At 32.9% G+C, this 15,679-nt stretch overlaps 1 protein-coding gene and 2 pseudogenes across 1 annotated transcript; 1 reads left to right on the top strand and 2 right to left on the bottom strand.

The window, feature by feature from the left end:
• The first annotated feature begins 1,320 nt into the window (after positions 1-1,320).
• Positions 1,321-2,657, top strand: LOC148554522 (F-box protein At2g23160-like). Its single transcript, XM_088489956.1, has 2 exons — positions 1,321-1,364; positions 1,460-2,657. The coding sequence occupies exons 1-2, from the start codon at positions 1,321-1,323 to the stop codon at positions 2,655-2,657; spliced, it is 1,242 nt and encodes a 413-aa protein (XP_088346082.1).
• A 9,821-nt stretch (positions 2,658-12,478) lies between these two features.
• Positions 12,479-12,908, bottom strand: LOC148554521 (endoglucanase 25 pseudogene; annotated as a pseudogene).
• Positions 12,909-13,036: 128 nt separating this feature from the next.
• LOC107647942 (peroxidase 3-like) lies at positions 13,037-14,821 on the bottom strand (annotated as a pseudogene).
• Between the last annotated feature and the right edge of the window lie 858 nt (positions 14,822-15,679).

Raw genomic sequence — 15,679 nt, 5'->3', positions numbered from 1 at the left:
TGTTTAGGATATTTTATATGCTAGTATTGTAGCATGGATCACACAATGTAACTTTCTAGTTCTTAGTGTATATATATTGTTATTATTGAATTATATTAGGTGTATATTAAAATTAGTCACTAATTAAAATTAGCTACTAATATAAAATATATGAAAAAATATAAATATACATTAAAAATAAATTAAATAATATATGTATTTATATATTAATACATTAGTAGTTAATTTTAGTAGATAAATAACATTTTTGGTTACGATTAAATTATCTTGTGTTGGTTTAATTTGTAGGTGGAGGAGGATGAGAATAAAGCTCAACAGAGAGTGATTCCAACAGAATTTGGTAGGAAATTGTTGATATTGCGCTTTGAGGGTAAGTACTTTAATTTAATTTGCTACTAAAACCAATGTTATCCATGTCATTGTTTCAAAATAACCTTCATACATAGTTCATCTATCATTATCATCATCATCATCAATATTTGAGATGATGATTCATACATACAATGAACATTATACAAAGTCTAATTAGTGTTGGACATAAACAAAGGGATATTGCAGCTGTTATAAAAAAAAATTAGAAGCATTATAATAGATTTAAGTTATCATCATTATTCTAAATTTTATTTTGATTTTTTAATATGTATTTAATTTTCACAAATTATTAGTCTAAAGTTATTTTGCATGCATATGCATTTAATTATATATTTTAATTTTTGTTAGTTATAAAATTTGATGGCTGAAGTAATTTGTTAATTTTTAACTATAGTTTTAAATTTTATTAACTTAAAATTTATTAAATTTAAATATTTAAAATTATATATTAAATTTTTAATAATTTTATTATATATTTAATTAAACTAATTAAATTTCAGTTAAATCTCGATTAAACCTTTAAATTATTGAACCAGTTACTCTATCAGTTCATTGAATGGTTCAGTTTTTTGCAATCTTGAGGGGGACTATGAGGCGCAGAGCAAGTATAAATAGCAGACGGAGGATGACAACTCTGTTAAGATTTGAGTATAGAGATTATATGTAGTGTAAATGAGTTTAACTACTAATCTTAATTTTTTAAATTTCAAAATCTGAATTTAAGTAATTATTGAATAATTAATTAAAAATCTCTTTTTTAATTTTTGAAATACATTCCTTTTTAAGCCGATTAAAATCATTAGCTCCACGTACTTTCTCTAAAAGTAGTAGCTGATTTTCACATTAATCTAGGTTATAAAAATCAGTAAACTTCCCTTTGAAAGCATCAATTTCACTTGGGTGCCTAACTTCTCCCAACAATCATTGTCACGCGAGAGTACCGGTAAAATGATCAAATTCCTTTTCCAATCCTTCTTTGTGCGGTGGATGAGGTAAGTCATATTTTATTTTTTCATGGAGTAACACAAAACAACGCCGTGAATTTTTTGTATCTCTTCTTCTAAATTATTCTTTACTTAATTGTCAGGAAACTCCAACTACAAAAGTCTTATTTTGCCGGTCTTCCAGCCGATATAATTACCGATATTTTTGTTAGACTTCCCATAAAGTCTGTTCTGATTTGTAGATGTGTTTGCAAGCATTGGAACACATTGATTTCTAATCCAAACTTTGCCAAGTTACTCCTTACTTATACACTTCCTGCCCTGATGATCCGACGCAAGCATTCAAGATTCTTTCACCTTGTTGAATATGACCGAATTGAATGGCATGAAAGGAAAAACAATCCATTCTTCAGCGGTGTGTTTGAGGTCCTAAAACCCAATAGCAGCAGTATAAAACTTGATCCTAAATTTGAAATTCCTCTCCTTGGTACAAAAGTTTATGCTAATGTGAACATGCCTCTCATTGATACAAAAGTTTATGCTAATGTGCATGTGGATGTGCGTATTTGTAATGGTCTTTTTTATTTGAGTTGGTCAAATAATATAGACATTTCACTTGTTTGCAACCCAATAACAGGTGAGTTCATAAGACTTCCAAAACACCCTCCAATCCTAAAACCCTGCGAGTGCGAAATATCTCGAGGTTTTGGTTTTCACCCAAAAACAAACCAATACAAGGTAATGAGAATCATCCTTATCTTTAAACATGATCATCCTATGGTTGTTGAAATGCTCAGAGTTGGAATATCGACAACATGGATAAATATTGAGGTGGATTATCCCAAGAATTTGATATCTATATCGAGATCTGCTGTTTATTTAAATGGGACACTTCATTGGATTGGTAACGATGTTGATGGCAATGCGTCGATATGGGCTTTCGATTTCGACAAGGAGAGGTTCCAATCCTTTTCTATACCGAGCGATGAGGGTCCAAGAGTTGACATATATGAATTCAGGGGTTTTCTTTGCATTATATATTTTAATGAGCCAATCACAATATGGATGATGAAAAGATATGGAGTTGGAGAATCTTGGACTCCCATTTTCGTAAGTTCTGACGGAAATATTAATTCTTCATTAACCACGTCTCATGATTACCTTGCCTTCCATGATCGTGAAAACAAAGAATATAGCATTTTTCGTATTCACTATAATGACAACATTCAAATTTTTGGTCTCGTTCCTACTCTTATCCCACTAAAGAATATTATCATTGGAGATAATGTGGAGGTGTATAATATTTACTCACTGAATTACCCAAAATTGAGGTTCTATTAGTTTTAGGAAATCATTTCATTTGATATTTTTTTATTAATAGCAATTTTCTATTCAATTGTTTTAGATTCACATTATAATACTCACATCTTATTTGATTGTTTAATTATTATTTCTAATTATTCAATAGTATTTGCAAAATTTCTTTTCTTAAACTATTATAATTTGAAATATAATTTAAATTAATTTAATTTATAATCCCTGTTGTAATTTTATTGGTTTAATCACCTTTGACGAAACAAAATTTTAAATTTTGAATATTAAAAAATAAAGAACTAATTTAAATTCACAAACTAATTTTTTTTAAAAAAGCAATTTAATGTTTTTACAAAATATTTTTTATAACAATGTACTCTCTACACTAAAAATCAATTCTTATATATTTGTATATGTAGATGTATTTTTTTTAATTAAATAATTAGTTATCCGAATAATCAAATTTATTTACGAACATTGTAATAAATTTATTTTATAAAACGTAAAATTTGTATTTCTATATAAGATAGTTAATTAGGGATTGATTTTTAGTATATTTATAACATGATTGCATAATTATATGTTGACCGCTATTATTATAAAATTAAAATATAAATTATAAAACTGTTAGATGCACAATAAAATTCGATCACTAAATTAATTACTATATATATATAATTGATTTAAATTGATTTTTTATAAACATATTATATGATTGTATTTAATATAATCATGTATGATTAATTAATAATTCATCAATATTACTAGCATTCCCATTCTAGTTATATATCATTTGCAGTAATTACTTTATTCCTAAAAGAAGATGAAGCTAACACTACTAATCATATAATCATATCATCTTTAAATTGATCCTAATCGTTAGCTAAGTCAAGTCTTACATGTAATTTTTTAATTCAATTCAAGTCAAAGAAGGAAAGAAAGAAAGAATCTTCAATTTCAAAAAGATCATAGTTAACAATAATAATGGTTGAACTGAACGTGGTGGTAAACTTCAAAATAATTAAAAGAAATTAACAAAGATGTATATATCTTGATAACTGAGTATTAGTATTGTACTAGTGCTAATAAGGCATGACTTAGAGTCAATTTTTTTTGTTTTAATAATCTTGATATAGAAAGAAAGAAAAAAGGCTGGTTGTTGGCATAAACAAGTTGATTAATTGGTGTTCAATTAATTTAGGGTTTATTTCATGATACTTAGTCCAATAAAGATGTTATGATAATATTTATTTAGTCTCATTTTAAAAACGTGATTTATAAAAAAAAAACAATAATTTAAAAAAAATAGCAATATTTTTAAATAAAAAAATATTTTTATAATATATTAAAATTAAATTATATAATTTATTATCTAATAATTAAAAAAAAGCATCCTTATATAAAAAAAATTATAAAATCATATTGAAGTATTTGCGATATTTCATATGTTAGTATTGTAGCATGCATCATACAATGTAACTTTATAGTCCTTAGTGTATATATATTGTTATTATTGAATAATACTAAGTGTAGATTAAAATTAGTTATTAAAATTAATTATTAATATAAAATATATATTAGAATATAAATATATATTAAAAATAAATTAAACAATATATATATTTATACATAAATATATTGACTGATTTTAATATATAAATAATATTTTTAATTACGACTAAATTATCTTGTGTTAGTTTGTCGGTGGAGGAGGATGAGAATAAAGCTCAACAGAGGGTGATTCCAACTGAATTTGGTAGGAAATTGTTGATATTGCGCTTTGAGGGTAATTACTTTAATTTAATTTGCTGCTAGAACCAATGTTATCCATGTCATTGTTTCAAAATAACCTTCATACATAGTTCATCTATCATCATCAATCTTTGAGACGATGATTCATATATACAATGAACATTATACAAAATTGTGGATGTGACCCAGACCCAAAAATTAAGGAACCATAGCTAATTAAGCTAGTGTTATAAATAACCCGAGTACGTTTTTTTCTTTTTTTTTTGTTTAATTAAACAAGGATTACCAATCACTAACGAGAACGTGGTACGCAAACTAGGTTTTAGTGTCACTCTAAATTTTAGAATGTTAGATTTAATGGTATTTGTATAATTTTTTAGAGCGTTTGAGAATGTTATAAATGGTTTCGGAACGTTATAAAATATCCTAGAAGATACTCTAAAAAGTTTTAAAAGACTTTGGAAGGTCATAGAGTACTCTAGAAGAGTGTGGATGTATATGAAAATATGAATAGTAGTATGGAATAATTCAGAAGTATTTAGAAAGTTGTGGTATGATAAATATTTATAATAAAAGTTCTAGATAGTTAATCTGGACTGTTGATTAGATTTAATCCTAACCATCCATTGAGGAGGTGGATGACTATAAATAGAAGGTGAGAGTTAGTGTGAGTCGTGTGTGCGAGTCATTTGTAAAAAAAAAAACACTCGAGTAATAAAGTGTTCTTTCCACCAAAGCTTCCTTTCTCTTGTATTCTCTTGTGTACTTAGATTTCTTGCTAAGTATTGAGGGTGAGGCTGACTTGGTCTTAACTTAAGAGGTTGAGTAAGTTCGAGTGCTGGCACGGTAGCGTTGGAGTGTGTGTCCAAGGCCGTGACAATTTGACATCAGAGCAAGGTTCGAGAGGGAGCACAAATGGTTTGTGGGTATGGCTTCTAGTGTAACCGTGGAGTATGTTGAGTCTCAAAGGGGAAGGGATACTATTCCTTCTCAATGGGGAAGCAAGATGGTGCGCTCTTCAAGTGAGGCTAGAGGTAAGAACTCTAACTTCTTAAAAGAGAGAGTTTCTATGTTGGAGAATGTTCTATCCTCTATGGATGAGCGCTTCCAAAGGAAGAACATGACAAGGAGACTCTTGAGGCTCATGTGTTAGGAGAACTAGAAGCTTTCAAAGAAAGCATGCTCCAAATTGAAGAGAAGCTTGAGAATTCCTTGAAGTTATTTGAGGAAGTTCGAGTTTGGTTTGAGGAGGCGAAATCTCGACCAATCATTATAAGGGAGACGACAAAGATTGATCTCGCAAAGCCAAAGGAGTTCAAGGGTGCGAGGGATGCTCGAGAGGTGGAGAACTTCCTATGGCAAATGGAGAGGTACTTTGAAGGCCAAGGGGTGGTCGAAGAAACAATAAAGGTACACACTGCAGCCCCCTATCTTTTTGATAATGCTACTTTGTGGTGGAGGAGAAAGTGTGCTATGAAAAAGGGTACTTGCAACATAGCCATATCGGAAGATTTCAAAAGGGAGTTGAAAAGACAATTCTTCCCTGAGAATGTGGTTTATGAAGCAAGGAAGAAGTTGAGGGAGTTGAAACACAAGAGTACGATTAGCGACTACGTAAAGGAGTTCACTACTCTCACGCTTCAAATCCCCAACGTAGCATCAGAGGATGCATTGTTCTTCTTCATTGATGGACTCCAACCTTGGACAAAGCAAGAACTACAAAGAAGGAATGTTAAGGATGTTGATGAAGCCATCGTGGTGGCCGAATCACTCACTAGGTATCATTAGGGGGACTCGAATCCCAAGTCTTCCTCTAACCCTAGTTCTACTAAAGGTGGGGGAGACAAAGGGAAGAGTTTCTCAACTAAGAAGGAAGGAAAATACTCTTCAAAGAAAGAGTACAAGGAAAATAAAAAGGCTTTCGTGCCCAAAGGAGGATGCTTTGTGTGCTAGGGACCACACCAAATGAAGGACTGCCCTAAGTTAGGGACTCTGGCATCTATCGCCGAGGAACGAGAGGCTCAATATCAAGTAACTGAGTGTGTTGGATCTATCCAACACATGAATGCTGTGAAGGGAAAAGAGACAAGGACTACAGAAAACAAAGGCTTGATGTATGTCAAAGCCTTTATTAATGAAAAACCCGTCATGGGTATGATCGACACTGGCACTACACACAACTTCATCACGCCTGATGAAGCAAGGAGGCTTGGGTTGAAGATCACAAAAAAGAATAGCTGGTTCAAACCCGTGAATACCAAGGGTGAACCCCTTAAGGGAGTAGTAGCAAAAGGGGTCGAGATGACTCTTGGTTCTTGGAAGGTCTTGTGGATTTCTCAGTAGCACTCATGGACAATTTTAAAATAGTCATCAGGCTCGATTTGCAAAGGAAGGCAAATATAATACCTATGCCATACTACGACATAGTATGCGTCATGGAGAAAGGGTCTCCATGTATGGTCCCTACAGTCTCTAAAGTTGGAGGACTACCGATACTCTTTGCTATGCAACTCAAGAAAGGGTTCAAGATGGGAGAGATTACATATTTGGCTCTATTACAAGAGGAGTCAACATCTGAAAGAGAAGACGTTCCTCCCGAAATTAAGGAAGTTCTTGAAGAAAATAAGGATGTGATGCCTCCCGAGTTACTAAAACAACTACCACCTAGGAGGAAGGTGGACCACAAAATTGGATTTGAGTCCGGAGTAAAGCTGCCTGCCTCAGCACCTTATAGGATGGCACCGCCAGAACTTGAGGATTTGAAGAAGCAACTCAAGAATTTGCTAGATGTTGGGTTCATCCGTCCATCGAAGGCACCTTATGGCGCACTAGTCTTGTTCCAAAAGAAGCATGATGGTTCATTGAGACTATGCATCGACTATGAAGCACTTAACAAGGTAATCATCAAGAACAAATACCCTATTCCTTTGATAGCCGATTTGTTTGATCAACTTGGTAGAGCCAAGTGGTTCTCAAAGCTGGATTTGAAGTCAGGATATCACCAAGTGAGGATTGCCGATGGTGATGAGTCTAAGACCACGTGTGTCACGAGGTATGGATCATATGAGTGGTTGGTGATGCCTTTTGGCTTGACCAATGCTCCTGTGACCTTCTGTACCTTGATGAAAGAGATCTTTCTACCTTATCTTGATCGGTTTATAGTGGTTTACTTGGATGACATTGTTGTCTATGGTAATACCTTGGAGGAACATGTAAAACACTTACGAACCATGTTCAAGATCTTGTGAGAGAATAACCTATATGTGAAGAAGGAAAAGTGTTCCTTTGCAAGGGACGAAGTCCACTTTTTGGGACACATCATTAGAGATGGAACTCTGTGCATGGATCAAAAAAAAGGTGAAGGCTATTAAAGAGTGGGAGCCGCTAAACAAGGTATCTGAATTGAGGTCATTCCTTGGGTTGGCTAATTACTATCAGAGATTTATCAAGGGAAACTTCGCTAAGGCTTCACCATTAACTGATCTTCTCAAGAAAAATCACTCTTGGGAATGGTCAAAGGAGTGTCAAAAAGCCTTTGATTTGTTGAAGGCTGCTATCACAGAAGGAGCAGTACTAGCACTGCCCGACTACTAAAAGGTATTTGAAATCTACACTGATGCTTCTGACTATGCTATTGGAGGGATTCTAATGCAAGAAGGACATCCTATTGCCTTTGAGAGTTGCAAGTTGAATGATACAGAGAGACGATACACCGTTCAAGAGAAATTGATGACTACGTGGTGCATTGTCTAAGAACTTAGCGTCGCTACTTACTTGGTTCACACTTTATCGTCAAGACAGACAATGTGGCTACAAGCTACTTCCAAACTCAGAAGAAATTAAGCCCCAAACAAGCTAGGTGGCAAGATTTCTTAGCTGAGTTTGATTTCGAATTTTAATACAAGTCTGGCAAGACTAATGTGGTAGCAAATGCGCTGAGTCGCAAGGCTGAGTTGGTAGCCATTTCCATGGTCGAAGGAGATATTGTGCATACCATCAAGGAAGGGTTGTTTCATGATCCATTAGCCAAGAAGTTGGTGGAGTTGGCTAGAGAAGGTAAGACCAAACGATTTTGGCTAGAAGACGACCTTCTCTACACCAAAGGAAGAAGACTATACGTCCCTAAATGGGAAAATCTAAGAAGAAAATTAGTGAGAGAATACCACGATACCAAGTGAGATGGTCACCAAGGTCAGCGAAGGACCTTGGCACTCATTGAATCTTCTTATTATTGGCCTCAAATGAGAGATGAAGTGAAAAGCTATGTGAAGACTTATCTTGTGTGCCAACAAGATAAAATTGAAAACAAGACACCAAGTGGATTGTTGGAACCTCTGCCTCCATCAGGGCAACCGTGGAAAAGTGTCTCTCCAGATTTCATCTCTGCCTTATCGAAGTCTGAGGGGTTTGGATCTATTCTTGTGATAGTGGATCGATTTTTGAAGTATGCTACCTTTATTCCTACTCCTACTGACTGCACTGTAGAGAAAGCAGCACGACTATTCTTCAAGAATGTGGTGAAGTACTAGGGATTGTTTGAGAGCATCATTAGTGATCGAGATCCACGTTTCACAGGACGACTATAGACAGAGCTGTTCAAACTCCTTGGGTCAGAGCTTCATTTTTCAACAAGATTTCATCCTCAAACCAATGGGCAGACTGAGAGAGTGAATGCCTTACTTGAGGCATTTTGTAAGCGCTAATAAGAAGGACTGGACAAAACTCTTTGACATTGCTCAATTCTCATACAATTTGCAAAGGAGCGAGTCCACGGGGAAGAGTCCATTCGAGATTGTGACTGGACAACAGCCGCTTACACCACACTCTCTTTCTTCCTCTTACTCAGGAAGAGCCCTGGAGCTTATCATATGATTAAGTCTTGGGAAGAATAAGCAGATGTCACTCGTTCTTACCTCGACAAAGTTGTAAAGAAGATGAAGAAATGGGCAGATAAGAAGAGGAGGCATGCAAGCTATCAAGTGGGAGACAAGTTAATGATTAAACTTCTTTCACAACAATTAAAAGCCTTTCGCAAGGTTCATAAGGGATTAATCCGCAAATACAAAGGGCTATTTGAGATCATTAGACGTGTAAGGGAGGTTACTTATAAAGTACAACTCCCTCCCTCTATGAAGATCCACCCGGTCTTCCATGTGAGTATGCTTAAACCATATCACAAAGAGCAAGATGAACCAAGTAGAGGTGACTCGAGTCCTGCTCCGCCTGTGGTGATTAAATCCTTTGATAAGGAAATCGAAGATATCTTAGCTAATCACGTCGTGCAACGAATAGGGGTACCACAAAGTATCCAATACTTGATCAAGTGGAAAGGGCTCCTAATAACTAAAACTAGTTGGGAAGCTCGTGAAGATTTGTGACAATTCCAAGAACACCTAGAGCGCTATCATGAACAGAACGCAATGAGGATGTCTGCGCATTAGGTGGGGGAGAATGTCACGGTAAATTTTAGAAGGTTAGATTTAACCGTGTTTGTATAATTTTCTGAAGTGTTTGAAAATGCTCTAGATGGTTCCGGGATGTTCTAGAATATCCTAGAAGGTCTTGGAATACTCTAGAAAGTTTTAGAAGACTCTGGAAGGTCATAGAGTATTCTAGAAGATTGTGGATGTATATAGAAATATGAATAGTAGTATGGAATAATCTAGAAGTATTTAGAAAGTTGTGGTAGGATAGATATTTGTAATGAAGGTTCTAGATGGTTAATCTGGACCGTTGATTAAAGAATAAAATACTAATAAATTTAGATTTATTAACATTTTAATGTAAATATATTTTGGTGAGTTTAATTCTTTTTTTTCTTCAAATGAAAACTCCCATACTCTAAAAAGTCCCACATTTTGCTGAAAAAATAGTAATTTTTTTAATTATTATGGTTTTTTTTAAGCAGTCTTTACTGTAAATGTATGATTACTGAAGTAACCAAATTTTGCCAATTATTATACAGGTCTGTGTAACAGGAGATAACGTTATTACTGACCTTTTGTACAAGCTTTTCAGTATTAGCAGGTTTATTTTATATTTTTGTTTATCAAATTTGAACTATATGTCTATTTATGTTTATTTTTAATAAATACAGTTGACTTAATAATCTTTGTTTTTATATGAATTTTATTTGTATATACTCCAAAATGATCTCAAATATGTACACCAAATAAAATGACTCGAAAAAGAAAAGATTTTTTAGCGTTCCAAAAAATAATGTCAATTTGATAAAATGCACCAAATATAGTAATACATATTCAAAAAAGAACTCTAGACTCTAGAGTTTAGATAAAAATGCATCAAATAGTAATACATAAACCAAAAGATAAATCATCTAGGACTGAAAACCAAAATGGTAATTTAACCCTATAATATTACTTTCATGGTGTGTTATTGCTGCATAATTGATTAGTTTTCTTGAGGCAAGTGATCATAAATTTCAAATTCGGAAAGAAGAGCAATAAAACTATCCTGTTTTTTGAAGAATGCCTAAGGTTTGTAATTATTAAAATTTATTTTCTTAGTTTCCTGTTTGATTTTGTTGATTGATAATATTAATAATGGAGGGGAAAATGAGAAAGTGAGAGAAAAGTAGAAAACTATAAGCGAAAATTTAATATAGAATGCGAATAATTTGTCAAAGTAAAAAACATTTAAGCAATTAGAATTATTTGTCATAATTTAAAATACATTATAGAATTTTATCTTCAATTGGGCAAGCCTACTAAAAAAGTAAAAAGTATTGAATGGTTCGCGTTTTATTTCTGTGCTCTAACATTTATTTCTTATTGTAATTTATTAAGCAAGTATTGGGGTCATAGTTGCAAGTCATACTATATCCACATCAGTTGGGATAGTTTTTACCAATTTAAGAGATCTTAGGAAATGTTACACTGATAATATTGCCTTTAAGATGTCTTATTTGCTACATAATTTAATACTTTTCTTCAGGCCGGTGATCTGACTCCTAAACTCGAGAAGAGTAACAAGATTGTCTATTTTATGAAGGATGCTTATTTTTTGCAATTTTTTTTATACATTTTGATATCTATTTGTAAATTTTGTTGGAGGGTGTTAGAAACGAACTTAACTGCTTAAACTTATATTGTTTGGAGTGGAATAAAGTCTAAGTTGTTATTGTCTAATATCAAATGCCAGTTACATGAAACTGCAAACCTGTTGCTTATTTAAAAACGTAATTTATAAAAATTGCCCAAGATGACTTTATTCTTTTTTGCAAAGAATTGTGTTCGAAATTACTTTTTATTTTTAGTTTTTTCCGAAATGAATTTTACAAGTTTACATTGTGTTAGAATCTTTCCATTTGGTTATTTTGTTCAGGTACTTAATGAGACCAAGTAAGTGATACATATTCACAACTCACTAAGAATTTGTTTCATTTTTAATATTGCATAGAACTCCTACAGTAAAATAATAAAAAGAAAAGTCTAAGGGGTCAGCAACTTTGTTAAATTCTGACCAGTATGTAACCAGCAAAGAAAAGAGAGCCATTGGATGAAATCTCACACCCATCTCACACCATTAAAACCATCATTGATAGCTATTTGATGACTACAAATCACAAAGTTGCTGGCCCCTAGCATTCCTCATAATAAAAAGTTCCTCTATACCAAGCATAGTTATAGACAAACATAAATAATTGTAGGCAATCATTATTCGTTAATAATTTGTGCATTTCCAACAAACCCTTGTCTTTGAATGAACAAAGAATCCTAAAATTTATATTCCTTTGGCCACTAAACTTTTTGAATGGGATTTAAAGAACAGGCAGAAAGGACTTGAGTCTTGAGTTGATCAGATATTATTTATTGTTATTATGATAACATCAAATTCATAACAAACTTACATTCATATTTTATTGTCTAACACGTTGACCCTTCACATGAAACAAATAGGAAGAATACAGTTACCAATATACATTCTATTAATTCAGTCAATTCAGAAGTTTTCTTTTTTAAAGGGTGGAAAAAATAAATAGTAAAGTTGAAAGTAGAAAGAAGAGTAGGCTAGCATCTTCTTTTTGCAAACAAACATAAAAACAAGTTCTAATGTTTCTTGCAACTCAAGTAATGTCAAGGGAGTTGAACAGAATAGAATATGGTGTTGTGATCTATCATTCCATTTGGAGTGGCATTCTGTGACAAAGCCACAAGCGCCGGAACAAGACCCGAATTCCCCGCAAGAGTTGGTTCAGTGTAGTTATAGTTGGAACGCAAGTCATTGAAACCATCCAGCTTATCAGGACCACCAACCATGGCTCCTACAAATCACATTCGGATTCAGTTTCCTTCTGTCCCTCCACTTCCATCCACCACCACAACCATACTTCTTCCCCCTCTCACTCATAATAGATACACCCATGTGGTGAACTTCTTCAGGGTACCTCTCTCCAAACCCAACCACATAGCTCATCTTCTCTGGATTCTTCCCAAGTATGTAATCCACCTGAGTCCTAGCAAAATCCTCCAATGCTTCTGAACGGTAGAATTTACCTCCGCTCATTAGATAAACTATAAAGAGAAGCAACTTAGAATTGAAAAATAATGGAATTTTTTGTGTGTGTAAACTTACACAGTTACACATTACATGTTACATTATCAAACTCCAGAAACCATGCACATTTCAAAAGAAAGCAAAAAAGGAAGCCAAATTCCAAGAGAACAATTTCACAACACCGGCAACATTAATCAAATAATGAAATGAAATCAAAACCAAAGAAACAAATTTAGTTTTTTTTTTTTTTTTTAAATGATTAATTAATTGGAGTTGACAACAGAACACTTATGCCTAATTTCCCCAGCAGAGCCAGTGAGGACTTCAATGGCTCCCATTCTCTGCATTGATTGTCCAAACTCCGTGTAGAACTTGTTTTGGTTACGCAATTCATTGACAATGTTCCTTGATGTCTTTGTTGTTAGAAGCGCAGCATCTGATTGGAACAGACCCTTGTTCTGTACAAGGATGTTATAATAGTCATTGTCAAATTTGGTGGAGCCATTAGGATCCAACTCCACCGTTGTGGTTGTGTCACTTAGTGCCTGGCATTTTGTCTTCAAGAAGTCAGCATATGTGGGGTTTAGTGAAGGATCTTGATCACCTTTTCCAGTGAAATTGAAAAGCCTATTGCTGAAGAGATTGCAATGCCCTACTCCAATTGTGTGTGCACCTACATATATACATATAGCCAATGCAGTTAGCCTTGGAACAAATTTGGATACTATTTTCTATCGAGAATCAATCTTAATAATAAATTTGACGAAAATAAATTATATTTATAAATATTATCGTATAGATCAATAATACCGTATACGTATACATAGAACAATGTTATATAACCAAAAATATTTTGGTTACACTTATATTTACAAAAATATTTTGGTTACACTTATAGTTACCAAAAATGCTATGGAACAAAACTGTACCTGATAATACAACGAGATCATGCACGGTGAGTTTTTTACTTTCGAAGCTTTGTTTGAGCTGGGTGAAGTTGAAGAAAGGTGGTGGGAGATTGGCCAAGGCTTCACTTGCTGTGGACACTCTCCCATCTCTTCTACCAGTAAGCACTTCCCACAGAGGCACATTATTAAACTGCAAATTTTATTGAACATTTATATATTAATTACTACATATTAAGACTCTATATATATATATGAATTAGTTGGATTTAATTTACTCGGACAGAAAAAGCGTCTCTAGTTGCCAATGCCAGAGAATGTCAGCACAAGATACAATTCCGGAACATTTTGCTTCAATTTCTGCTTTTATTATCATCAATGACATCATAGCCAGCCAATGATAAATTAGGAATAGAATCCTTCTCCGCTTTGTTTGTGACAGTTGAGTCTAACAAAACCGACCCGTCACAACCCTGAAACAGTAGTTTCAAATGTGACAGATATACTCACAGTACATCTAAATTAAATGTTTTAAGAATTCAAGGTCGATGTTAGTATAAAATGGAAATAAGATGTTTAATTACCCTGACGAAACAGTCATGAAAATGCATCCTAATCAATTTGGCTGGCAATTCAGGCCTTGCAGCAACGTGTTGTTGGATTTTGGTCTTAACAATAGCTTCAGCTTGAGGACAGGAATTTCTATAGAAATTTTTCCTAAGGTCGCCTCCGTGGCAAGCCCCAAGGAAACAAGACAGTAACACACAAGCTACGAGGAAAGATGTTGTCTTCATGATTATGCTCTTGATTATTTCACCTTAGCTTCTATGTGCAATATAGTACTATATTATTTGTAACTGAAGAATGGAATGTTGAACTACAATGTAGTTGCTCCTTTTTATAGGCATCTCATGTCAACTTTGAAATGCAATACCAGATAAGCATTATTCTATATACTATATCTTAATCTGTAGTTTAAATCGTTGCATGCATGTATTGTGGCTAGTTGCGTTAGGATAATAAGTACCTAATCACCTACCATTGAATAATGAAAATATATTAAAATAAAGAGTAAAGTATGTTTCTTTACCATGTTATTTGTGACTTTTTAGTTTATTTTTAATATTTGTTATTTATGTTAAAATTATTTTTTGATGTTAATTCTATTTAATATATTAGGGACAAACTTAAAAGCGTCTAGAAATAATTTTGATATAAATAAAAAATATTAAAAATAAAATTAAATAAATTAAAAACGTAAGTGATAAAATTAAATGTTAAAAATATTTTTTAAAAAATTATAAATATTAAAAACAATTGTAATTTAACCGAAAATAAAAGGATGATAAATCAAAGGTAAAAAAACTATTTTTCATGTTTGGCAATAAAATTATTTTTTTGCCAACGAGTTATAGTTCAGATGACATCATCTTTCCATATTCACTTAAAAGTTGCGGATTCAAAACTTCTAATCTCTCTATTTTTAATAAAAAAATGGAATTATTTTTTACTAATTCTATTCAATTTATGTAAATTCATAATATAGCATGCCAGCTTTAATTATATGCATTTCCGTTACACCATAAGCTTAATTAATTAATTGTAATTGGCATGTCAACCTTCATATAAAGCTTTTATTTATGTTTGATTTGACTTGGACTTAGTATGTCCTCCCCTCTCATCAGAGAGTCGAAGATTAAGTTGTATAGTTAACTTCTGAATAAATGAATCATATAGTAGTGTAATATCTTAATTCTTGAGGCTGTAAGAAATTATAACTGGCAAATTAACCTCTTATATAAATATATAGTTCTTAAGAATTTGACAAATAAAGCATGAATTGCATGCCGGCTAGGAAAATGTGCTTTATAAATG

Source organism: Arachis ipaensis, chromosome B6 (genome assembly GCF_059453495.1).
Source record: "Arachis ipaensis isolate K30076 ecotype BB chromosome B6, ASM5945349v1, whole genome shotgun sequence".
Lineage (NCBI taxonomy): Eukaryota > Viridiplantae > Streptophyta > Magnoliopsida > Fabales > Fabaceae > Arachis > Arachis ipaensis.
This window is presented reverse-complemented; position numbering and strand designations above follow the sequence as displayed.

Excerpts from the sequence above, each read along its gene's own strand:
- LOC148554522 (XM_088489956.1), top strand. The coding sequence starts at position 1,321 with ATGATCAAATTCCTTTTCCAATCCTTCTTTGTGCGGTGGATGAG. Across the intron at positions 1,365-1,459 it reads TTCTTTGTGCGGTGGATGAG|GAAACTCCAACTACAAAAGT; the intron begins GTAAGTCATATT and ends CTTAATTGTCAG.